This window comes from Takifugu flavidus, chromosome 16, assembly GCF_003711565.1.
Source record: "Takifugu flavidus isolate HTHZ2018 chromosome 16, ASM371156v2, whole genome shotgun sequence".
Lineage (NCBI taxonomy): Eukaryota > Metazoa > Chordata > Actinopteri > Tetraodontiformes > Tetraodontidae > Takifugu > Takifugu flavidus.
Window position 1 is genome coordinate 3,351,319 of NC_079535.1, and position 25,736 is coordinate 3,377,054.

General features: G+C 43.7%; 5 protein-coding genes across 7 annotated transcripts; 1 reads left to right on the top strand and 4 right to left on the bottom strand.

The window, feature by feature from the left end:
- Positions 1 to 76: 76 nt before the first annotated feature.
- Positions 77 to 3,880, bottom strand: LOC130539906 (quinone oxidoreductase PIG3-like). Its single transcript, XM_057058661.1, has 7 exons — positions 2,721 to 3,880; positions 2,182 to 2,257; positions 1,914 to 2,084; positions 1,451 to 1,718; positions 912 to 1,124; positions 611 to 807; positions 77 to 527 (listed from the first exon to the last, which is right to left on the bottom strand). Exons 2-7 carry the CDS (start codon positions 2,233 to 2,235, stop codon positions 342 to 344), a joined length of 1,089 nt encoding a protein of 362 aa, XP_056914641.1. The 5' UTR covers positions 2,236 to 2,257; positions 2,721 to 3,880; the 3' UTR covers positions 77 to 341.
- cenpo (centromere protein O) lies at positions 2,327 to 5,951 on the bottom strand. The gene is made up of 6 exons (XM_057058675.1): positions 5,764 to 5,951; positions 5,468 to 5,613; positions 4,986 to 5,142; positions 4,624 to 4,895; positions 4,371 to 4,530; positions 2,327 to 4,068 (listed from the first exon to the last, which is right to left on the bottom strand). The coding sequence occupies exons 1-6, from the start codon at positions 5,783 to 5,785 to the stop codon at positions 3,959 to 3,961; spliced, it is 867 nt and encodes a 288-aa protein (XP_056914655.1). The 5' UTR covers positions 5,786 to 5,951; the 3' UTR covers positions 2,327 to 3,958.
- Positions 5,921 to 13,530, top strand: LOC130539882 (sodium-dependent multivitamin transporter-like). 3 transcript variants are annotated; one of them, XM_057058613.1, is made up of 16 exons: positions 5,921 to 6,047; positions 8,729 to 9,076; positions 9,152 to 9,217; positions 9,747 to 9,798; positions 9,871 to 9,938; positions 10,062 to 10,216; positions 10,399 to 10,539; positions 10,867 to 10,996; positions 11,459 to 11,547; positions 11,767 to 11,879; positions 11,954 to 12,024; positions 12,092 to 12,178; positions 12,313 to 12,500; positions 12,571 to 12,677; positions 12,760 to 12,881; positions 13,095 to 13,530. In XM_057058613.1, exons 2-16 carry the CDS (start codon positions 8,729 to 8,731, stop codon positions 13,221 to 13,223), a joined length of 1,866 nt encoding a protein of 621 aa, XP_056914593.1. In that variant the 5' UTR covers positions 5,921 to 6,047; the 3' UTR covers positions 13,224 to 13,530. The 3 variants fall into 3 exon arrangements, with proteins under 3 accessions (XP_056914593.1, XP_056914594.1, XP_056914592.1); XM_057058614.1 differs by lacking the exon at positions 5,921 to 6,047 and adding an exon at positions 6,154 to 6,176; XM_057058612.1 differs by lacking the exon at positions 5,921 to 6,047 and adding an exon at positions 7,643 to 7,831.
- Positions 13,531 to 13,573: 43 nt separating this feature from the next.
- LOC130539932 (ankyrin repeat domain-containing protein 66) lies at positions 13,574 to 15,246 on the bottom strand. Its single transcript, XM_057058706.1, has 3 exons — positions 14,774 to 15,246; positions 14,044 to 14,272; positions 13,574 to 13,946 (listed from the first exon to the last, which is right to left on the bottom strand). The coding sequence occupies exons 1-3, from the start codon at positions 14,910 to 14,912 to the stop codon at positions 13,817 to 13,819; spliced, it is 498 nt and encodes a 165-aa protein (XP_056914686.1). The 5' UTR covers positions 14,913 to 15,246; the 3' UTR covers positions 13,574 to 13,816.
- A 371-nt stretch (positions 15,247 to 15,617) lies between these two features.
- On the bottom strand, positions 15,618 to 21,705 carry LOC130539851 (tudor domain-containing 6). Its single transcript, XM_057058513.1, has 4 exons — positions 21,573 to 21,705; positions 15,953 to 20,881; positions 15,824 to 15,863; positions 15,618 to 15,746 (listed from the first exon to the last, which is right to left on the bottom strand). Exons 2-3 carry the CDS (start codon positions 20,854 to 20,856, stop codon positions 15,851 to 15,853), a joined length of 4,917 nt encoding a protein of 1,638 aa, XP_056914493.1. The 5' UTR covers positions 20,857 to 20,881; positions 21,573 to 21,705; the 3' UTR covers positions 15,618 to 15,746; positions 15,824 to 15,850.
- Positions 21,706 to 25,736: the final 4,031 nt, after the last annotated feature.

Below are 25,736 nucleotides of genomic sequence, written 5' to 3' on the forward strand. Positions count from 1 at the left end.
CCGCAGGAAAACGCAACTGAAGGAAAGAAACAAAGCTAAACTAACAGTTCAAGAAGTGCAAAGAAATAAGATTAAAACGGGTTTTGTTTTAATTTATTGGTACAGTGAATTACAAATTGCCCATGTATAATAATAAAAAATAAAAAGTTTATTAGAAAGAAGGTTGGTACATTGTATACTGGGAACTGATTTTCATTCTTCACATCACGATTAGTGTTGGCCTGCAGTAAAATACAAGGTGCTAAGGGTTCTAACTGGATAATTTGCAAAAAAGAACAGCTGAAGGAAGCATAACACAATTAATTACCCTTGATTAAAATCTTCATTAAAAAATATTATCATTAAAATTTCTGATTCTCAGAAATCAAATTAATGATGATCTTTCCCATGTTCCTATTGGCTTCCATATGTCTGTGAGCCTCTGCAATGTTCTCCAGGTTGAATGTGCTGTCAATCACTGGTTTCAGAAACCCTGAGAAATGTGGTAGGACTCTCTGCGAGAATGCTTTCACCAGGTCTGCTTTGTACTGTGAGAGTAAAAGGGGCACCCATCAGGCACAGCTCCAAACACAAACGTAAAGAAGAGATGAGGGGGGGCATTTCATCCCACCTGAAGGCTGCGGGAGCGCAGGAGGCTGCTGAGCAGGTGACCTCGCTTTGACAGCAGTTTGCCCAGCAGATCTCCCTGTACTGCTCTGCCTCCCATGGTGCCATACAGCACCCACCGACCATCAGTGGCCAAACACCTGACATTTTCCTCCCAGATGTGCCCTCCAATGGAGTCAAGGATAATGTTCACTCCCTTACCTGTGAAATTGCAACTGCTCAAACAAACTCAAATCTGAATTGTGTATTAAAAGTAGAAAAGTCTTAAATAGCTCTGCCACACTGTGACATTCTACCTAATTTACCTCCAGTGAAATCATCAACTTTTGGTGCAAAGCTTTCCTCTTTGTAGTTGAATCCAGCCGCTGCTCCCAGATTCTCGGCCATCTTCAGCTTTTCTGGACTCCCTGCGGTGACGATGGGCACCGCACCAAACAGGCGAACCAGCTGAACGGCAGCTGTTCCAACCCCGCTGGCTCCAGCATGAGCCAGCACTACTTCACCTTCCTGCACCTGAGCTGTAGCACAGATGGTAACAAGACACAGAATCTACAGTCCTTGCTGACAATAATAGAAAATGGGAAACTCACATCTGTTTATCTGTAAACTGATGTGAGTTTACCATTTTTTAATTCTATTCTAAATGTTACATTTACGCCATTTTAAATTTCAACTTCCCTGCTGACTTTTGACTGGGAAAAAGTGCTACAACATTACTGTTGCCAAAATTGTGTTGACGATTAAAACCATTGACATAGAACGAACACAGACACACACAGAAACACACACACACACACACACGAGTTCTGTAAAACTTCTCAAAGCTGTATGGTTGTTTCAGTACCTATAAAAGCCAGCAGTTGAAAGGCTGTGAGCCAGACCTCAGGAATGGCAGCAGCCTGGCAGAGTGTCAGATTTGGGGGAACTGGCATGAGAAGCTCCTGGGACACTGCGACATATTCTGCGTATCCTCCCCCACAGAGCAATGCCATGACCCTGTCATCTGGCTTCCAGCCACTTTTCACCCCTGGGCCCAGAGCGGCCACAGTGCCTGCCACCTCCAGGCCGATGATGTCGCTCTCTCCTGGAGGGGGTGGGTACAGTCCTCGCCTCTGTGGAAAACAGAAAAACATCACCACAAAATGATGAGATGAGTCAGTTAGCAGTCTTTAAATTTGGAGATAAATTATTTATCTGCTATATTGATGGGAATTTTGTTGAGCTGTTCCTATTTCCAGACATTAGAAAAAATGATAAATATCAACAAATTAAATTATCTGTAAAGAAAATTCTAAATACTTCAGTACCTGTAATAAATCAGCTCTGTTGAGGGCAGTTGCATGAACTTTAACCAGGACTTCACCCACTTTAGGCTGAGGTCTGGGCACACTTTTTAACTGCAGATTCTCTGGTCCCCCTGGATTGTCCACACACACTGCCTGCATCATCGCAATTCTAGAGTAACACTTGCACCAGGCCTACAAGTAAAAAAAATCCATAAATAAATGAGAAACCAGGGCGCAAATGAGCTAAGAGGAAGCTGAAGTTTGATTTTGCGCTGTTTGAAACACTTACGGTCACGCTGGTGTTTCCCAGGTGAAATCTCCCAGTTTGCAGGATGTGATGCATTTAAGAGTTACAGCAGTTTCAACTGTGAGTCAACAGGATTAGGATCAAGGAAGCTACTTATTCCAGGTTATAATATCACACCAAAACACAATTTATCACCGGAACAAAATAGTTTATTCTTCTCACAGGATACATCGTGCTTCTAAAAATTCATAAATGCAACATTAAATGAGTAGCCAGGTTAATTATGCATTAATAGAATCTAGAATCTAGGGCAGATTATGGGACCTTTTCTCCCCACAATTGTCACAAAAGAAAAACTGGCTTTAGTGGAAGCACAGTTGATTGCAAAAGGAAGAAAAAAGATGTAAAAGAAAGATGTAGCAATTTGGGAAGTTCAGCAAAGAAACAAGTGTCTCTAACAGGCTTACAATAAATGAAATTTCTGATGAAAATGGTTAAACCTGACAGTAATATTGTATTTATCATATTTCTTTGGAACATCTACACAGCTAAAGACATTTATAGATCAATCTTTTGGCTACCTTAGAGGCGAAATCAGCAGGAAGCGATGTCAACAGCTCATCTGCTCTGAGACGACTCATTCATTTTCGGGAAGTTGAGTTTTTAAAGCAGAGGAAAGGAGAAGGCCGATACTGATGAGGTAAGTGTTTAACTGGACCCACCCACTGGTTCCAAATAAAGTCTTATGTGATCATTAATCAATACAAACAAATAAATGCGGAAAGGTTTATAATCATTATATTATGCTTATAATCATCAGACAGTGCGTACTGATGGCCTCAGAGCAGCAACAGGTCTGACCATATGGTAATCTGATCTTGTAAAATCAGAAAAGCAACGGTACAGTGTCACGCAATTCCAACCACTACACTTTAAATATAATAGGCTATCGTATTACCTCCACCGAGATGACCATAGCAGCCAGCATACCTGTTTGCCACAGCTCCCTGGCAGACACGCCACACACATCAGGTAGGGCAAACAACAATTCTCTTTCAAGCTGGAGACCTCAAAAAAGAAATTAAAATAACAAAGACAACTCTTTTTTCCCCCAGACTTAATGGATCAAAATGTGAGCAGTGTTGACATACTGCAGAGGAATCTGAGAGTGCTGAACCAGAAGGAGGACAGAAATCTGCAGCAGAAACTAAACACGCTGGAGAAACAGTACAGGTACACCCACAAGATGCTCCAGCAAAGACGAGACTGGCTAATGAGAGAACACAGAAGAGTCACGTCGGTCAAAATCTGTGAGCCCAAAGCGACAGTTAACATCGCCATGAAGGAAATCGGAGAACAGCAAAGAGTAGAGATGCACTTTAGAGCTAGTCAAACAAGCGAAGGCAGGAGATTCTTCTCCAGCAAGCGTCGAACCGAAGGATCTAAACAGGTGGAGCGGGGCCGTTCTATATCTGCGCCGCTGCCACCACTGGGCACGCCGGCCAGCCCAGTGAGACGCAGAGGCTACATACAGAGCAGTTTGTCCCTACTGCAGATGAAAAATATAGCAAATATTGACTCAATATCAGAAAAAGAGCTGGCCAGGCAACAGAGGGAAGCCCAAGAAGAACTGGAGAGGATAAGAGAGCTCCAGAGGAAAATGTTACAGAAGAAGGTGACGGGATTTATAGAGATGCTCAAAGATAAATGTAACGTCCGCACCGAATCTCTGGATAGGAATGTGATGGTTAACCTTTCATTTTAATACCTGGGCATTTAACATATGAGGAAATTGTTACAGGAACGGTGTTTTGTTAAATCATACAATAGAGCCCATCCTCCTCATGGCTGACAAAGCTTGATGCACAGGAGTCTCCATGAGAAGTCTGCAGTTTTTCTTCCACTCCTCAGATTCTGGGAGACTCATGTCTACAAGTAAATAAACAACAAAATTTAAACCATGACTGCAGGTAAAACAAACTAGCTCATTTAATGCATGAATATAAAACTTGTGATGTACAGTTATTCATGTTCCTCTATTGCACTTGAAATAAAATGAAGTATTGGTGTAAAATACACAGGCACACTCCCGGTCCTTCCCCTAAGTTAAAAAGGAATCAAACTAGAAAATGTGTCTTTTTTATGTCTTTGTGTATTTTATGTCCTTATTAATTGTGTTCTATTTAATGTTTACTATTCAATTCATTTTTACAACTTGAACCCATTCCTACCTTCAGATTCAAGACTGACTCTTTTGGGAAAACAACTGGTGTGGTCAGAGTAGTCCAGCATGCAGAGAACAGTCATCTTTACTCTTGGAATAGTGAACATCAGCACCAGTATGGAACACAAAGCGTTACTCTCCATCACCTCCACAGATTGATGGTGTACCTGTAAAGAAGAAGAGGGATTTAGATTCATCTGTCATGGCGATATTATCTGTTGGACATAATGCCAGTTACAAAACAAAACCAAGACTGGCACCTTTACGAGTCTCAGCTGCTCCTTGCGACCAACGTAAGCATTGAGATGTTGGCTCAGGGTGTCTAGAAAAACCATCAAGTCTGTCTGAAAGTTGCTGTCTTCTTCCAGTCTTTTCAAGGGAATGAATGGCGGAATGTTATGACGGCTGATCTTTATTATTGGCCTCAGATTTAACTCCAGGTTATACGTTTCGAAGAACACGCCGTTGTAGGCAGTTGCCAAAGAAATACAAACTCCTTTGCCTTGGCGAGTCTTCACGAGGTTGTAACCACCTAATGACATCAGCACAAAACAAAAAAGTCAGTCTTTTATGTTTACACAAAAGTGTAATTTCACAATATAAAAAAAAATCTTGTTCGTACCAGTGATGTGGTGAGCATACAGAAGGTCTTTGAGCTGTGAATATTTGGCCATCTGCTGTAATACTTGTGAATCTGGGTCTTCGCCCATTTCTTCCACTGTCTCCTTAGCTTCTTGTGTACTCTCTTGGTCCATAGATGACCTTAGTTTCTGAAGTTTCTGTGGCAGAAAGTTTCAGTCATCACCAATATACGCATTTTAAAAAGTAGTGCAGCCACAACGTTGCACAAGGAGACCCTAATAAACAGCTAGTGGTGAAATCGATGTCTGGTGAGTTACTTTAACTTCTGTACCTGACACAAGGCTGCAGTCAGCCTGAAAGTTACACCTTTTTCTATGAGGCAACCTGAAGCTAATCATACTGTATATTAGCAATGATCTTCCCTTTTTATAGTTACCAGTACTGTACTCCTTTTAATTAGCCAAGGACGGCTGTATAGCTACTTAACCATTTTAAAGCTGAACTAGATCGTCGTTGCAATACCTTGTGTATTTCTATTTCTGCCACCAGCCGGTCTCTTTGGATCTTCAGCGCTTCGACTTTATCCTTTAGCTCCTTCAACCGGCCTTGCTGCGGAGTTTTACGCTTTCTTGCTTGATCTTCCAGAACGCTGAGATGCCCCAAAACACCTGAAGAAGAGCAATAATTATCAAGTAGAAGTGAAGAGCATCCCACTCATTGTAGTTGTGTTTGCTAACAGACAGTAAACCTTTACAGGCTAGTTTAGCAACCAGCAGCAAAGCTAAGTGGCGAAAGTGACTTTGTACGTTATGAGCTACCTATCATCGACGATTCCTCCATACTTAAGTAGTCCACACCTTCTCTTTCTGTGTTAAATGGAACAGAAATGACTTTAAAACAGTTCGTAACAAATTAAGGAAATTTGAGTTTGGCGGCTTCGCGTCATCAATTATAGTCCCGCCCCCAGCTCCAACCCCGGAAGTAAATCAAAACACAACACGAGCTCGCAATGCGGTGATCACGTGGAGCCATCGGGAAGACTGTTGCTTTGGCAAGGACCCAGAGTGTCACTCTAATATCCTTGACTGGCATAACTATTAAGGTAAACTGGTTTACTGTGGATTTCAGGTCATACTGGTATCAGGAAAAGTTGTATTTGATCACCGTAGATCTCATAAATGGCGCTTTTGGCAGCGAGCCCTATGCGGATTTGATGATGCAATGAGTGAAGGTGAGGCTGGTTTACGTTTTACAATTTAATTGGGTGTTCTTCCTAGGAGCACCCGTTACTATCCTACGAGCACCAGCACAAAAAGTGAAATCATTCGGGAACCGTCATGAACCAAACACCGAAACGTGCGCCGCGGATTTTATTCTGTAAATGCAACGGTGCCCTAGAACCCCCCCCCCCCCCCCCCAAATAAAACCCCTCCAATTCCTCCATTCTTACACCTAACAGGAAGTGGCTTTTTTAAAATATAATATATATATTCTGTCAAGAGTTTCTTTAGCGCATATCTCCTCCTATATGCTTTGGCTTAGAGCAGCGCTTCTCAAATAGTGGGGTGGGGTGGGGGGGGGGCGCGTGTGACCCTGGAGAACATGTTTTTTTTTTTTTTTTTTTGCCGTACTAGAATAAAGTGTAATTGCACATCCCGCGCGCACACACCACAGAGCAAGAGATAGGAAGTGGAGTGAACAAACCACCAAGAGACAGCATGAAAAAATACTTAACAGTGATGAAAAGAAAGGCGGAGAGAGACGGAGATAACGAGACATACGAAAGTCTCCCGAAAGCTAAGACGAGGAAATATGACGAAGCATTTATAGCGCTTGGCTTCACTGCGACTACGGTGGGAGACGAGGAAAGACCGGTGTGTTTACTGTGTCTAAAAATGTTGGCAGGACAGCATGAAGCCAAATAAATGAAGGCGTCACTTAAAGACATTACACCCCAGTCACGCTGATAACACTAACCCTGGTTAACCCTAACCCTGGTTAACCCTAACCCTCACTTAAAGACATTACCCCCCAGTCACGCTGATCAGCCGCTTGAGTTTTTTCGGCAAAAACGTGCCGAATATTGGCAACAATCATCCCGCTTTGGTCTATATTTCTTTCTTTTTTTGTTTTCTTTAATATTAATAAGGATAAAATGTTATGCAGAGGTGTACTTATAACAATTTCATAGACAAATGATACTAATTATAGTCACGGCGGGGGGCGCAAAATGTTTTCTTCTTCCTAGGGGGGGGCGTAACAGAAAATAATTGAGAAGCACTGGCTTAGAGACACCAATATTTCCCAGAACCTGGTTAAATTATGGGAGTCGGTGGCTCTGACTTCTCTTATAATTAGTCCGGAGGGTGGGGTGGGGGGAAACATATAATTGCTTCCAAGGCCTTAAAATCCCATTGTAACTAATAGGAGCGGCCTGGAAAGGTCATGGAATTTAACCCCCAGTTTGAGGGCCCGTAGCTCCGGCAGACATTCACCTAGAAAGACCTTCAAACTTTAAAACGTGGCCACAAAGGTTCTGGGTCATTATACAACTTATGAAAGCCCTGTGTCAAGAAATGCCCCCCTGCCTGGAAACGTCCTGTTGTTTCAGCGGGAGACCACGTGACCCAGAGCGGAGACGCACAAGCATTCAGATGGAAAATCTCCCAAACAAATAATTCTGTCCCGGAAGCTGATTAAAAAAAAACTTGTAGCCACAAGCCTTGACTAACTCACAGACGTTATATTAACCAGCGCCTCGTAAAACGAGCTACAGCGCCGACTGGTCCGCTCAAATCTCCAATTAACTCAGAGCAGAGCAGAGCGGGGGAAACGGTCCGGAACCGACAAAAGCTGCGCGTTTAACTCGTCGTTCTCCCTGACCAGGTAAGCTAGAATTACGAAACCCGACACGGATGGACTTCAAAGTCTTGCGGTTCGAACGACCCCCAACCTCGGACGGTTATCGGACGTTAAGCGGTCCAAATAGTCGTTTGAAAACGGGTGGTTCTGATCACGAACCTGTGTGTGTGTGTGTGGGTGTGTGTGGGGGGGGGCAGCTCACAGCCAGTGGGTATGGGAGGGGCTGCGAGCATGCATTGTGCAGACTGCACAACATGGCTGCACAAAGGGCACTCAATTGGCTTGTTGGGGAGCAACAGGCAAACTAACTTACCTAAAGTTCTTGCAGAAGTACATTCTTATACAACTTTGAAAAATATTAGTACATATGAAATGTTACAAATTGCGTAATAGTTAATGATTAATGTGTTCAATCCTACACTTTAAATTTTGGTGTACAGTGTGTAAGTAATATGTGTAAACCCCAACACGTTCATATTGATGCACATAGCTAGCCAAGTAAATTGTAACTTATTTAGATATAGATTAAACAAGGGACAGAAAATTAAAATGGAAAATATTTAAGTAAAATTTGTTTAATAGAAAGAGCTTGATCCTGTCCAGATATGATGACCGTATTGGTTCAACCAGCAACACGTTTTGGCAGCTTTAGCCTCCGTGCACCGGGGGGTTGTTTTGCTGCTCAGCAGAGGTCGTCTGCAGGAAGAGTTCCCAAACTGGTAATGTCAGTATTTTTGGATTAGCGCAAGTGGGGTAAAGTTGACACAGAGGGTGTTTGACCTTGGTTAGTTTATCTTGGGTTGCATTTCTGCTGCACACAAGGTCGGCAGACTCCCAGGACTGAGGGGTGTGAGCAAAGATGTTTTCCTTCTATCTGACTGTTTCACCAAAGAGAAAAACAATTCTTCCTCTTTCTTCAAGATGGACCCGTTTGACCAGAAACACTTCACAACTGTGGACTATGTGATATTTGCGGGCTTGCTGGCTGCCTCGGCGGGCATAGGCGTGTTCCACGCCCTGACGGGTGGGCGCCAGCGGACTACACAGGAGTTCTTGATGGCAGACAGGAGCATGGGATGTATTCCTGTTTCGCTGTCCCTCATCGCCTCATTCCAGTCTGCTGTGGCCATCATAGGCGTGCCAGCAGAAATCTACACTAATGGGACTCAGTATTGGTTCATGGGATTTGCTTACATTCTGGGCCTCCTCATTCCAGCTTATATTTTCGTTCCGTTGTTGTACCGACTGCGACTCTCAAGTGCCTATCAGGTATGTAGCGGCCATTTTATTTGAATCCGTTAGTGTTTGTTATCCTTGACCAACACCTGCTGCTTTATTCCACAGTATCTCGAGCTACGCTTCAGCAGAGCAGTTCGCATCTGTGGAACTTTGACTTTCATTTTCCAGATGGTGGGTGACAATGTTAAAACAGAAAAGCATAAATCAAACGATTTACTGTCCAAATAATAAGCATAATTCCTTATGAGGGGTCCGTTATGTTTAGATTTTGGTCAGTTGCACTGCATATTTTAGTCATGGACAAGGACCAGAAGTGCTTTTTAAGTCAAAAATGTTGGCTCTATAATATTGCCAGAGGATCAAAATTATAATATATATATATATATATATATATATATATATATAATATAATGGAAAAGGGGAAAATCTTCCATTTAATAGTATTTGCGACAACGTTGGATTACGGGGAGAAGCATTTATTTTTCCAGTGTCTGTCACATGGTTCCACCATGATCATTTAATTATATGTCCCCCAAAGCTTTGCAAACTTTTTCTCTCCTCCCCAGGTTCATACATGAAAATGGCATGTTCACTGTTCTACCGTAGTCTGATAAATAGCATGGGTCATTAATAAGGACAGAGCAGCACCATGGTTATTACACCTTTACGAGGTCTCTGACTATAATTTCCTCTTTCACAGGTTGTCTATATGGGAGTTTGTGTTTATACTCCTGCCTTTGCTCTAAATGCAGGTGAGAAATGTAGCCACATTTTCCAGTGACTGGGATGTTTTACATCGATATGTGACACTTTTTTCATCCCAGTAACAGGATTTGAACTGTGGGGTGCAGTGCTGGCCACTGGACTAGTTTGCACTTTATACACAACGCTAGTGAGTTTCTGAAGGTTTTTTCGATGTAACTAATTTGACTTTGTTTATCTGTAGTAAACATTTAATAGAGCCTAATTATTGTTGCTGACATATCTTGCTCTATGTTTTCTCTGTTTCCTACAGGGCGGGTTGAAAGCGGTCATCTGGACAGATGTGTTTCAGATGCTTGTGATGTTCGCAGGGCAGCTGGCTGTCGTGGTGGTGGGAGTTCACCAGGCTGGAGGAGTCTCCGAAGTCTGGAGAAAAGCCTTGGAAGGAAACCGCATCGCCTCCCTCGAGTAAGTCTGCAGTGGAGTTTGGTTGCTGCTCCTTAGGTAGAAAATAGAGGGACACATTTCTTTTATTGGGAGTTTTCAACAAGTTGCGGTAAATTTAGAAACAATGTTGAAGGGTTAAGATTAAGTTTAGGCTTATCAGGACACATTTGCTTTAACAGTTATGTGCTCTCTACTGTGTTCAGCTTAAACCCCGATCCTACAGAGAGACACACCTTCTGGACTCTGGGGGTCGGCGGGATCTTCCTCATGCTCTCCCTGTATGGAGTGAACCAGGCTCAGGTCCAAAGATATCTCAGCTCACGCACAGAGAAAGAGGCGGTTAGGTGAGTAGGGTTACACTCTCCTGACTTTCTTAAAACAACTTGGATTTTTGTTGCATTCAGGCCGGATTATTATTTTCATTGACCCGTCTTACGTGTTTGAAATGGAAAAATCACTTCATTACACAGAGACAAAAAATAAAGTTAATATATATCTGGGTTTGTTTTTTTTTACTAATCTGTTCTATGAGCAGTTGCATCTCAACACTTTTGGGGTAAATTATATCATAACCTTGACTCCTAATCATCAATTCATAGAAACATGACCTCAGAAATGATGGTGACTGGCTTGGTCAGGTAAGGTAACAGTGACTTGTTACCCTTCTGCAGGTCTTGCTTCATGGTGTTTCCCTCCCTGCAGCTGACTCTTGCTCTGAGCTGTGTGATGGGCCTAGTCATGTTTGCATGCTACTGCGGAGAGGATCACTCCCATAAGCTGGGCACCTTCAAGAGGGATGCTGTGAGTGTCTGCGCTGGGCTCCTCCTGTGTATCAATGATATAACAAGGGTTCCAAAACGTTTCACTGCCAAGACTGGACAGACAATGTAAATTTGATGGAGCTCAACTGCTCTATGTATTTGCCAGGACTAACAGAGCTAATCTACGACCGCTTTACCCAGTGTTTCCGTCACTGGTGCTCCACAGGAGGGGGACAAGTCTTTTTGATAGAAGGCACATCAGTGGACAACTTTTCAAACGGTGAACGTGCTGAAAATATCCCAAAACCGGACATTGTTTCTATTGAAAGTACTACTTTACTGAACAAAGACGACCCAGACTGATGCACAGTAAAGCACAGTGAAACCGGTGCAGGTTTTTACTAGTTTTCCATTATGGTCCGGGTCCCCACAGCTCTGGATCTGACTGAATTGGAATCGTATTGTTAGCAAATGCTTCAGGAACTCTTGATGTTCCCCACAGATGGTGATATACTTTGTTATGGATATGCTACAAGAGCTTCCTGGACTACCTGGACTGTTCATCGCGTGTTTATTCAGTGCAGCTCTCAGGTAAATGACTTTCCTCTCCGATGTTCTGTCTGCGTGCACCTTTTTTTCATTTTCCCTTCACAAAAGGAGCAAAAATCATGTTTACGGTGTGTTTTTCTTGTGTGTGTTTTTATCTTTAAAGAGTAACTGATGTGTTGGCAGATGGGAACTAAGGTTTGTGTTTCATTGTTGATGCCGATTGTATTGACTGTTGTTTTCTCCTGGGTTGTTTTGCTGCAGCACCATCTCCTCAGCTTTCAACTCACTGGCCACCGTGACGATGGAAGATCTCATCAAGCCACATTTCCCCAGCATGACGGAGTCCAGAGCAACCCTGCTGTCCAAAGCTTTAGGTGAACTCTCTAAAGCTTTAAATTCAGGACTCTGGATGTTGTTTTGACATTGCCATGTGTGTCTCCTCTCTAAGCCATGTCCTACGGGATCCTATGTCTGGCCATGGCCTACCTTACCCACCTGATGGGGGACTCGGTTCTGCTGGTAAATAAGTAAGTTGGCTCAATTGAGTCTTAGACTGTAGCATGTAACCAATATGACTGATCCTCAGGTGGCTTTGAAAATATTTGGAATTGTTGGTGGACCAGTTCTCGGACTGTTTTGTCTGGGGATGTTCTTCCCGTGTGCCAACTCCACCGTAAGCTAACTTTTTATTCAGCATACAATTATTCACAATGTAAGTTTGTTAGTGTTTCCTGTCTTCCTTTACTAAGCGTGATTGAATGTTTAAATATGTCTTTGCCAGCCATCGATATTCTTTTTGTTTACCAGGGAGCATTGGTGGGTTGGGGGGCTGGTCTGGTTCTGACCTTTTGGATCGGGATCGGTAGCATCATCACAAAAACCTCCAGCACCTCTCTGCTCCCGTCTGGCTGCATACCCATCCTGCCAGTCAATGCCACCGCCGCCGCCGCCACCACTGCCACCCTTCAGGCTGCGTTCAGTAATGTCACTAAGAGGTATCAGCCACAGTTACACACTTCTGCTGCTGTGGGTCCAGAAATCACTCCTTTTGTCTTTGCTCCATAGTCGACCTTCTGCACTGAAGAGAATGTATTCACTGTCCTACATGTGGTACAGTGCATTCAGCTGCTTTTCCGTCATCACCGTCGGCCTGATTGTGAGCTTTCTCACAGGTATACGATGTCCTATATAAGAACATGGTCTTCATTTTCAACACTTTCTTTCTAATCAGTTTGACTTAACAATTCTTTCAAGGACCTATGAAAGAGGAGGATGTAATGCCAGGCACAATCTATCCCTTGTTGGAGAATATGCTTTCTTTTCTACCTAAGCGCCTCAAAAAGAAGCTCTGCTGCATGAACCCTCTGGGACAGACGGTAAATAAGATTACTTTTAATCAAAGAATGTGACTTTATGACTTAAGGAATGAAGCAGATAATTAGCTATGCTGGCAGGATGGGGCACGACTGACATTAATATTGCTGCATGTCAGTTTATTGATTAGTACACGGCTGTGTTTGGTAAAGAATGACCAGTCTCTTTGTCTATTTCAGCTGTATGTTTTCATAATTACTGTAATAATCTTGTAGTCCCCAGTGAGGCAGCCGACACAACACAAAGACGGTAAAGGCCCGACCTTTGCAGCAGAGGACGGTGAGAAAGAAGGCTTCCTTCCTGAGACCCACACAACTTTTGTGGAGCGCGAGACGTCTGTGTGATGTTCCCCGACTGTCTGGAAAAAGGATGACGCATCCTGATGCACTTATGTCTTTGATTTTGTTACAATTGGTTTATAATCAATGATGTTGGGTTTTTATTGTTCCTTTTTGAAGGAAAGTTAGTGCTTGTCTTTTGTATTTTTTGTAAGACTGGAATGATTGAACTCGACCTCATGTGAAATGTCCACGTTCGTAGGTGCTTTATTGATGTAAATTTTGACTAACAATTACAGCTGTGTAAAGGTTTGTCATAGTATTTAATTTGTATAGGTTTGACCTTTTTCAATGATTAAACCTTTTTTAGATATTTCATTTCATTCTTTATTTAACTGACTGTTAACTTAAACTGGTTTTAAAAGACATCAGTCAATTCTGGTTAAACTTCCAAAATGTTTTTTTTTCTTTAATCAAGTCATTGTTCCATTGTGTCACTGGACACCAATTATGTTTCCAGTGAATTAAGGGCTGCAGGAATGCATGGACAAATTTCATTGCAGTGATTCTGTTGGTAATAATGTGATCAAGTACCATAGAAACACTGCTCAGTGAAAGGCAACAAGGATGTCAATCAGTTGTGCATAGAGACGTGTTGCTTATGTTGATTTAGAGGTGGCGTTTTCTTCAATGTCTTTGGTCAGTTCTGGCCACTCATCATCCGAGTCGTCCAGTGAAACTCCTTTTTCAGCAGCCATCTCACGATAGGCCCGACTCTCGATTTCTGCCCTGCAACACACCGACGGGGTACTTTACTCCTTTAGATGATGTGTGGGTGAAGATGAAAGAGGAGGATTAGGGTCAATGATGGAGCTTCATTTCTAACCTTTGGAGGAAAGTCACACAGTCTCTGTGGCCATAAATCTCTGCTATTCTCACTGGTTTGTCCCCACAGCAGTCCTGCTTGTCTATGGGAGCGTGGAGCGAGTGCAGCAGCTGCAGCACGGCCAGCTTCCCGAACTCGGCAGCATAGTGAGCCGGAGTCCAGCCGTGCTCGGTCTTCAGAGACGGCCGGGCTCCATGTTCAATGAGGACTCTGACTGTTTCAGTGTCTCCTGCAGGTATTATGGGACAAAACGGGATAAATCAACTGAAAGTTCCTAATGTGAAGCCCCCTATTCATGAAATATGTTAATCCATCTTCTGATTCAATACAAATATATATTTTTAATTCGAACCCTAGATTTCTAAGGAAAATCTCTTAAATGCTGATTTGTACACAATTATGTGCCTTTTTCATGGAACAACTTGCAATTACAGCTGTTATGTAAATGTGAATAATGTGAGAAAGCAGCTGGGTCTGTTGGGTCTGGGCTGACCAGGGAGGGTTCGTGGTTCGAGCCCCCAGTGCCGACGGTAGGGGTGGGGGGGCCAGAACACCCTTGAGCAAGGTACCGAACCCGCAAATGGCGACTCACCCAGTGGTGTACCCTGCCTTAACCCATACCCGGCGGTTAAGCAGATTTTTTTTTAAAAGTAGCTGTTTAAAGGACCAAAAACGCTCCAGCGCTGCACGCTGGGCACCGTGCGAATGAAGCAGTAGATCGTCGCCGCACCTCTGGCTGCTGCCCAGTGGAGAGCAGTCTTGTAGCTCCAGTCGACGTCCCTCTGGTTGGGGTTGCATTTCTTCTGCAGCAGAATCTCCTCCACGCCGTCCACGTCGCCCGCTGCTGCTGCCTGGTGCAGCTCGGTCATGTTGCGAGCGGTTGTCACGGCAACGCGTCATCAACACAAGATGGAGCTGGTTTTCCTTGAAGAACATTTCCCGTACAGAAATAGAATATCCAGCGGAAATAAACGTTTTGCATGGTTAACAGAAAGATAAATCGGACTGAATATCTCAATTAAAAAACGTAACTCTGGAACTCTCTTTCACCATGTAAAGTAACGTAACGTCGGTTCCTCTTCAAATACCAACTCGGCTAATTACGCTGTCTTGGTGAGGTTATTGGACAGCAGACGATTTGTCTGTTAGCAAAATAAGTCAAAAAGTTCAGAACGAACTGTAATTACATTTTCAAGAAATGTTTATACTGGGCCAACGAAGATCCCATTAAGTTTTGGTAATGCTCCGGATTCCGATTATACTAGTCTAAGTCACAGTATGTGAGGAAATAAGGTGTTAGGTTTTAGGTTGAACAAGAAACTCATCTTTCTCACGGTGCCTTGATATCAAAACAGATATCAAGACGGTGGACAGACACTCTGGTATTCCAAGTACCGGTAAATGGAATGTCTGGGTGTAAGTCACCATATTTGGGGAAATGATCTGCTTGGTTTATACTTTTTCTATCTGCTACCTTGAAGGAGTTTTATCTGCTCTATTATGTCTGAGTAATCTGTCCTTGAGTGTCTAGAAAGCTACTAATAAATGTAATATAAAAAGAGTACACATACACATGCAAGAACTGTCTCTTTATTGGCACAATAGGAAGGTGAATACTAATATCTTAGTAAAATGACAGCTGGTAAAATTGTTCTTATCAAACCCACAAGGTTTGAGTATTGACGGAATTTCAGGGTCCAGAGCTGAAAGAAGAAAAATATATTAATCAGAATTTCAACTCCATAAAATGATTTACCCAATTACTGCAAAAGTAACGAACCTAAAATGCAAAAGGACTCAGTCTTCATCACTGTGGTCCACTAGAATTAAACAAGAAAATGCAACATTTATTGCAAGATGCTTTAATCAAAGTGTTTTCAGGACATGACACTGAGTTAAGCCGTCTCACCCGAGCTGGACTTTTGCGGCGAGACAGCCTTTCTGTCTGGCTCTTCTGTCCATCAGCGTGTTGACATCCAGCCATCCACCAATCATAACATCCTTGAATTCTACCTGCACCATATACTGGGGCACCTCGATCTCCGGATGGGCTTTGGTACTGAGGACTGTCACTCTTAGAGGTTTATCAACCAGGAGGCTGTAGAAGTCTTCACACACTTCGTCGTGCCAGGAACTGTCGGACTTGTCAAATCCATTCATACAGCACAAAAAGGCCTGAGGGGCTGTGGCCAGCAGTCCTGGGGGCAGCTGTCTCACGCACTCCACGGCAACGTCGGCCTCGTTTCCGTAGTCCACGAACACAACATGGACTGTGGCGTCACGCCTGGCCATCACTTGGGCTCGATACCACTGACTGTCACTGGAGAACAGGGCAAGACACGGACCCCCGGGAGCGGCAGCCTCATTGGACGTGTTGGGCTGTGTCTGTCCAGCTTCCTGACAAAGCTGAGAGATTTGAACCAGGTTCTCTGTGTCAGCGTACTGGCACCAGAAGAAACAGGGTCCAACAATACAGGAAGCATAGACATTCTCCTTTTTGTCCCTGGAAAAGGTTGGCTGCTTGTACCTGACTGCGTTTGTCTTTTCTTTGGAATCACCAGCATGTGACTGGCTGGAATCTGTTTGAGCATCTTGGGTCAACGTGTCTGTGTTTTCTACCGGGATGCTCTGCTTGGAAAGTGGCTTCCAGTATTTCTTCATCATCTTATTTATGTCCACTCCCTCACACTCAATCTCCACCTGATGCTGAGGAAGTGCCGACTCTGAATGCTTCCCGATTTTCAGCACACTGAGCTTCAGAGGCTTATTGACCAGAAGATTGTAGAAGTCACTGTAAACTCCATTGTCCCAGGAGCCCTTGGACTCATCAAATCCACCCAAAGAGCACAAAAAGGCCTGAGGGGCCATATCCAGCAGACCCCCAGGCACGGATCTTACATTCTTGACATCAACGTCAGCCTTGTTTCCGTAATCGATAAACACGACGTGAAAACAATTGTCCTGTCTGTCCATCACCCGAGCTCGGTACCACTGGTTATTACTGGAAAACAGGGCCAGGCAAAGACTTCCAGGAACAAGAGTTTTGGGGAACTTTGTGTCCAGCTGTGACTGTCCTGCTTCCTGAGCAAGCCTGGATATTTCATCCAAATCCCCCGTGTTTGCGTACTGGCACCAGAAGAAGAAGGGCTCCACAATACAGGAAGCAAAGACCTCCATTTTAGTGTCAGATCTGTTACGGTTCTCAGACGTGTGGGTATTTTCATTTCCCGTGGAACCGGTTTGACTGTACTGGAGGACATTTTCAGTGACAGAGTCTTCTTGCACAACATGCTTTTTGGCGGCGGGTGTCCAGTATTTCTTCATGGCATCATTTACATTTGTTTTTTCAAACTGGACTTGCACTGAATACTGAGGAATCGCTGTTTCCTGGTTGTCCTGAACATTAAGGAGGCGCCTCCTGCACCGACGAAGAAGCAACCCGTTCACCGTTACTCTTAGCAGTTTGTCCACCAGGAGATTGAAGAAAACATCATAGACGCCGTCGTCCCACGAGCCCTGGGACTCTTCAAATCCATCCAAAGAGCACAGAAAGGCCTGAGGAGGCCTCTCTAGCAGAGCCCGAGGCAGAGGTCTGGCGTACTTCACCTCAACATCGGCCTCATTTCCATAATCAATAAAAACAAGGTGCAGTTCATTGTCATGTCTGCGCAGCACCTGAGCTCGATACCACTGATTATCATCAGAAAACAGAGCAAGACACGGACTTCCAGGATTCAGAGACGTAGAGAAACTCAAATCCCCTTGGGACTGTCCTACTTCCTGGGCCAGTGTCGAGATGGTTTCTAGCTCTTCTGTGGCAGCGTATTGACACCAGAAGTAAAGAGGTCCAACAATGCAGGAAGCAAAGACCTCCTGTGTCTGCTCTGGAGGAACATCTGGCCTCTTGTACGCGCAGATATCCACGCTGCCCTCAGAGCACGTTTGAAATGACATCTGTTTCACCGCTGGCTCCACAAGAGACCTTCCTTTCCCCAGAATGATATCGACAGTTTGTTTATGTTCGGCTTCAAAATTCATTTCATCCTCCTGAACGAAGACGTCACTGATCTCACCGTTGGACCGCCCTCCCACACACTCTCCATTGCTGCATACCTCCCCCCCCTCCTGTGGTAAACTGCTCTGATTTGACTTGCTAGGACTGGAGCCTGTGGGCTGCTGCTGCTCAGGCGTGGCTGTCGTTTGTCGTTCCGTCCGCTTCATCATCTCTCTGACAGCCACATTGACATTCACAGATCCATCGAAGAGTTCAACAATCAGCTTTCCGTTTCCCCCTTTCGCGACTACAGAAATGGTAAACGTGTGGTTGATGGCACGAAGGGCAAACCACCGGTTGACCTCCTGTGGTACTTCCTCTGGGACGCCGAACAGTCCCAGCAGAATGGCCTGCACGGGAACCGATTTAGCAAAAGCGGCTTCATTTGGAAAGGCGCAAATGTCCCATTCATTCACTACAAGAGTGTCGCCGTGATCCACAAAGTGCACCTTGATCTGCGGAGAGTTTTCCACAACTCGACCTCTGTACCATTGATTATCAGGGTGTTTAGCGATGCAAATGCTATCAGGTCCGACTGGTCGCTGTCTGCACAGATCCCGCGCAACAAATTGTTGAATATTTTTATGCAATTTAGATAATAAGGGAGAGCTCTTCTCCAGATTGCAGTAGAAGTGATTGACATTGTTGCAGGAGGTCACAGAGACCTTTTCCTTCCCACCTACCTTAATGCTGTGTGCTGAGCAACTATACCCATTACTGGGAGTAATTTGCACCTGATTTCCTCCTTTTAGAGCGACCAGCTTCCCAGCGCCTTCTGATGGAGCCTCAAACTCAACAACGTTGAGAGGAAGTCCTTCTTCATCCGACGTTACAGCTTTCACAACGCACCTTAGCCCAGCATCCGGGGATGAGCCTCGATCCTCCAACTTCTGAAAGTCTGCCAGTGCAGATTCTGCGGCGTTGACGGCAGTGGGATCACTGGGGCCCCTCTCACTGAAGAGGCAACACTGGAAAGCCTGTGCATTCAGCCGCAGGAAGGCTGGATCGATGGGCCGGACATCTCGCAGGGGGACCTTCTGGACGTGACCAAAGTCTATAAATCGTACAGCTACGACAGGGGAGTGGGGACTTGCCATGATCCTGGATCTGTACCACATTCCATCGTCTGGACTGCGGGCGACACATATCGACTCCACGATCGGCTGAGGGTGTGTGAAGGCATAGTGGCTCTGCAGGTTTTGCATTAGACGTCTGACTGAGCTGAACTTTTCTGTCTTCTGACACCAGAACTTGTGCAGACTTTCAATGCAAGTCACTTTCACACTGACATTACTCCCGACAGCAAACGTGCCGTCACTGGTTGCCGTTTCATCCGACGGGAAAACTGCTGAGTGATGGTTACGGTGCAGTAGACTGTCAGAGCCACTTTTAATGGAACAATCATCAAGGTTGTCGGAACCCGCAGCACCTTTCCTATCGTTGGCCACCAGGGTCTTGGTGTTTGTGGTAGTTTCCTGAACTTTCATGCTAACTTGGGTATTTGAGTGCAGAAATGGAAGAATGGGTTCATCAAAGGCATTTGGATCAGAACCTGAGGAAGATAGAAAACAACTGTTCACACACACTGCATCGCTTGCATAGAGGATGACCCGATAGACGTCTTCAGGTGTGATATGGTGGCTAAACATCGCCAAAGCAGTCTGGTTAAGGATTAGTGATTTTAAATAGTCCGTCTGGTCCTTCGTCCACCCTGTCCCGCTCTCCTTTACGCCATCAAGATGACAGGGATAGGTCACCACTGGCATTCTCAGGAACTTTTCATGCAGCGGTTTGACGTTATCAACTGGGACCAGTTCTGTTTTTCCTTCGTCCACATGCATGACTTCTACAAGACCAGCAGCAGCAGCTGTGTCTTGCTTCAACACTGAACGATTCCATCTGCCGTCTGAGCCTTTGGCGGCGCAGGGATCCCCGCAGGCCAGTGACTGTGCCTCTGCAAACTCTGGCTGCTCCTCATAGTGGTGCTGGATCTCCTCTGATAATAGCTTCAGTGCGCTGGAAAAAATTAGGAGTCTGCAGAAAATGTTCTGTGGATCGATCACCTCTGCCACATAAACATGCTCATAGGTGTTTGTGAGCAGTGCTGGATACAAATATTGGCTGTGTTTCTGAGGTTGGCGACTGCTCTTTATATGGTTTTCCTGACCTTTCTGCACGAGGTTTTCAAACTCATCTTCTGGGATCTTCTTAGCTAGTCCAGCCTCGCACATCTCCTGAGAGACAGCTGGTACGTCGAGGATGATGATCCTGTCTCTCATCAGCACGGCTTGAACCAGCGCCTCGAACGTTTTGCCGGGCAACAATTTCAAAAAGGTTTCTGCTCGCTCAAGCTCGTTCTCCGTGATAAGAACATTTGCAAGTATGCAAGACTCAATTTCTGGAGGAAGAACAAAGCTGTCACTTTTGGCCCATGCCAAGCTTCTGCCTGTGGTCACATGCGCTTGTGCTTGGTCAATGAGGAAGACGCTGTAATTTTCTCTTTCTATAGATTCAATCCGAGCCCTGTGCCAGATGTCACTGATGCAAACCAGGCAAAAATTCCCCGGTCTTCCTTCTGCACCATTAAAGTTCCTTTCAGGATGCTGAATGTCTTCTCTCATCTGCTGGTAAATATTTTTTCTTCCATCATCTATGTTAACCCAAAGTTCCACCAGACCACAGCCATCTTTTAGGTTAACCCTGGTCACCAGAACAGACACTACAGATCCTTGTGCTGGAAGCCCAGGAATTAAGCACATTGTGAAGCTTGGAGTTTTGCTACACCTGGAAAAAATGGAATGCACGTGTAAACCAATACAACTGATGCTAGCAATCACTGTGGAACATGTTCAGTAGTGGTAAAAGCTTTAAATAATCTACTTTTGTGTGTCTAGTCAATACCGCTGCAGTCAATATCCTTTGCTAACAAGTGTTATGGGAACATTTCCATTCAAAATCCTACTCGCATTACCACAATTGGCCACGTGGTGGAGCGCTCTCGTCAGATTACATTTTGGTTTTATTCATTTTTAATTAAAGAATTGTGAGAAACACACAATTGTTCAAAGTATCACATTCACTATCCTTCCCATTCACGTCTTCACAAACGATCCCGGCTAGTAAAGGTTCCAAAGAACCAGGTACAACGTAGGATAAAGACATAAAATTAACAGTGCAGTAACAGGCCAGACTCACAAATCTCACACTCGTCAACACATTAGTCAAATACGCCGACCCGCGGCCTGTTTCATTTAAACGAATCCAAGTCAGTCATAAATTTAATTTGCTTTGTTTTGTTCGGTTTTTTTGCATTACTTGGGAGTTTGGGTAATGATCGCAGATGTTTTTAAAACATCTGAACGCCTCGAAAATGCAGGTAAGACATGACGTAGCCACTTTTGCTTGTTAACCATGTCCGTAACCCAACAGTACATAAGATCAGGTTTTGTAAAGCCCACTTCTCCGATATTCTTACCTTTTCAACTATAAGGATAGCCAAAGGGTTGCTACGCGCACACGGGCAGGTGGTGGGAATATCGGGAGTGGTTTGGGATTCACGTCCCAGCTGTCAATCACGCTGAAGCAGTTAGCGAATGCTCCCGCATGACCTGCACGCAAACGCACCACGGCAGGAGGACCAATTAATATTATGTTGATTATATTTATTCTTCATTAATCTAATGAGTTTGGGAGAATTTACAAACTGTGTCGCTGTACTGATGTTGAGAGAAATTGTTCATTACGTTTAAGTATTTCTCTGTTAACATTTTCGCACACACACACACACACACAAATATTTAAACTGTTGCCATCTATCGTGAGCAGCAGACAGTCTATACTCTCATTAAAAGTGAAAGGTGGTTTTAATGGGAACATTGGTGAGATTTAATATCCCAGAGAAGGGTATAATTTCCGGTTAATTCTTATATCTCCAGTGATTTGTTTTAAAAAGAGTAAGAGGAAGGATGAAGTATCATAGATGGAACATCTGGTTAGAGACACAGACGTGTAGCTCTGGGTATCCAAACCTATCAGATGATCCGGGGAGTGTCCCCCTGTGGCATCCCTTGGCACCACTGTGAGTAATTTCCCCCTGAAGCGCATTTATAAAACTCACACGTCTGCATGTTACCAGGGAGACATCAGCCTCGTGGAAAGCTCTGCACAATTCCACGTATCCACATTTTCCCGGCCCATTCCAGTTTGGGCCCAACGAGGAGCTGATTTCCTGATGTTCTCGAATCAGATGGTGACTTCAGCTTGTGTGTTTGTTACATCCACACAGCAGGTAAACATTAATAACTGGCTCATCCATCATAAAGAAAAACAGACTTTATCTGATTTGTGCAGAAATCAACATAAATCATCTAAAGATGTCATCAATCAAAGTGATGCAAAGGATAGTTGATGAAAAAATGTGTGTCTGGATCAGATATAACTTAATTTAAAACAGAAGCCCTTTGATTCTAAGATGTGCTTTGTCTTTTTTAAATTTTTAAATTTATCATATAATTTAAAATGCCCCCACATAAGATAAATATTAAAAATGGCATCAACTTAAGGTTGACTCCGTCTCCTGGCAATTCTTTGTAAATCTTTAGCTCTGTATCACTTCTATCATCTGATTGATCCTTTTTCTGCTGTTTCATTCTCTGCTTTGACTGTAGGACCCGGTGGACTCGCTGTCGCCTGGACGTTGGCGTCTGTGGCTGCAGTGTCAATCTCCAGTGCTGCATCTCTGACGGTGGGCTGAGAAACAGAGGAGCAGAACTGATGTTACACCTTCACCAAACGTCAGCTGGACACTCACGTTTAAGAGTGGAGACAAATCAGGTCAGTGGAGACCTGCAAACCTCTCTTTTGTATACATTCTTTACGCTCGGGCAGGAATTTTCCTCTATAAACCTGCGCACAGTTGCTTTTTATGTGTTTGACTGGCTGGTACCATCGCTGCAAGTGTGAATGTAAATAATCGACCCATTACAGTCGCACTGACTGATGTGTTTTTAGAGGCTGTAAATGTCACTGTTGGACCACTAACTGTAGCACGCTGGACCACAGCGGTGCTATTTGGTCCCTGTTACTACAAATTAGTGATGAATTTGGTATTTTATTTAACAGTTTTCCACCATTCCTGGTGTAGAAGTCCAGTGTTTTATTTTAATTTTTGCAAACTCATCATCTTAAAGGGATGGGCTGCCCAGAAAAGTCAGTTTGGTCATCGGGACATTCAGAGTTCCAGAATTTATCATTCAGATGCAAACGATTGGCTTGTTTTCAATTTCCTTTTATGTGCAGCCATAGAGACGTGCACAGAGAACTTCACTCTAGATAATCATCCTGAAATCAAAGACAGTTAATATCTGTGTTTTTCTTTTTAGGACTGTTTTTGGAGGATTTATTTTCTTGGTTCTTAAATGTCACATTGATAGGGATGAAGTGTATAAACTGGCACTGAAGTGTTTATGGAGCTCAAATAAAGGACAGAAACATCCAGAACTCGCCAGCTGGAACCTCTTCTCCACCAAGAACTTAGTCAAAACCGTCACACGCAGCAAGTCCAGAGTCCAGAAGAGGTCAACCTCACACATAGCTTTATAATATCGCAGCTTCAGCATCACTTTAGAAATTTCAGTGACATTTAAGCTTTTTAGGTCTTAGTTTTCTGTCTTCAGATTTTTTTCACATAAACCAAAGTAAGAATGATCTGAAATACACTTACATTTAACAACATTTTATTTATTGTCCCACCATGTAGCCTGTTGGTGCACCCTTGCTCTTTCCACCATGCTAATACTCTTTTAATAACAACAAACAGGAAGACGTGGAAATTGTCGCCGCTGCAGGACAGGAAGACAGATTATTATAGATTATTGTATGATCATTTATCATCATTTCACTAAACAAAGCGTTAGAAAAAAAAGCACCATGAAAGATTTTCTAAAAAGAAGGAGTTTTGTTTTCTCACTATGTTAATATAGATGATTCCAGACGGCTGGATAAACTGGCCAAACATTCTGCACGTTCACCGATATTTTACACACGTCCTGGCATCTACCGTAATTTAAATTTAATTTAAAATAGTTATTTTAGGTAATTTTTGACTAAAATTTGTTATATGTTGCATTATGAAAAATGTGCACGACAGATGTTAGATTGTAACTGTATAATTTCCACCTACAAGATGTCCGACGGACAAACGTTCAGCTCTGTCAGGTGAGTCAGGCGTCCCCATTTATGTCAAATGTAAACTTTCTTTTTATAAGTTTCCGGACTCCTGTAAAGCTTCACTGCAGTGAAGTGTAAACTTGCTGTCCTGATGTCACACTGGTTTTACTGGTTTCAAGCTGATGTCCTGTGCTGGTCATGAAAACACTTCTAAGCTTCAGAGCATCAAAAACAGAGTAACAGCCTGAATCACAGTCATGATTAAAATTACAGCTTTATTTATCTATAGGTGGACACATATTCTATTGGTTTATACTGTAAACAAGCTGCCACATGCATCAACATTAGCTCAACCTCTGATGAAGGTCACACCTCTGCATCTCCTGCTGGAGCCTTCAGAATAGCACCACTGTCATGAGCTCTTCTTCATTACGGCGTGCAGTTCATTGCTGCGCTCTGATTGGATATTTAGTGTAAACAAGTCAGCGAACAGGAACTGATAAAAATCACAGATGTGAAACAGTCAAACAAAAGAACCAACAGTCAGTGGAATGTTGCACGTGTGCTGGATTGTTTACATTTGCCCATGTTTGTGGCCTCCAGTCCCAGACATTGTGTCAACGTCCAGGCTAGCGCCCCCTACTGGCCCGGAGGGGGCGCGCACACACAGACACACACAGAGGTCACTTTTTTAGTTCTGTGTGTTTGGAAGTTGGAGCTCAAGCTTTTTAGCTCAGCTCAAGAACCTTATGTTGAAGACTTTGTTTTTTAAAAGGACTTCCTGTGTCCAAAATTATTTATTTTCTGTTGCATTTTTCAGACATCTGCTCCACCATCTTTTATATCAGGAAATCAAAAGTTAAAGATATCTAGACTGAACTCAGTACATGCATGGGTGTGTTCGTGCACACGTTAAGTTTTCCTTCTTTTCTTGACCTCTTTATTCGTTTCGGGGTCATGGTGAAGGTGATGGAGTTAATCCCAGCTGCATATGGGTGAAGGCAGGGTACAACCTTGATCGCATGGCCCTATACGAGCATTTTTGGGGCTTGGTACCTTGCTCAAGGGGACCTCGGCATTTCTCTGAAGGTGCCTGGCACCTGCCTCTACTACTAGGACACCTTCCATGTTTTGTATGCATGATAGCTTGAAAAGAAAAACCCTTCATTTCTGAGTCCCTGCAAACTTCACTGCATTGCACATATTAAAGTTATCATTCATCCTGTTGATCTGTTGTTTTGTTTCTCCTTTGGTTGTAAACATTGTCCCTTTTAGCAATATATTTCTATTATTGCTAATATTAGCGTCTGAACCTTAATCCTTTTGCCAGATGTTAAAGGTCATGTGTAACCTCTCAGATTCTAGTATATTTGCTGTTGTGTGAGGGCTCTTCTGAATTCCCATCATTGTTTTTAGAACGTGGTAAATTATTGGCGTAATTGTCCACAAGCAGCATCCAAAATGTTGATGG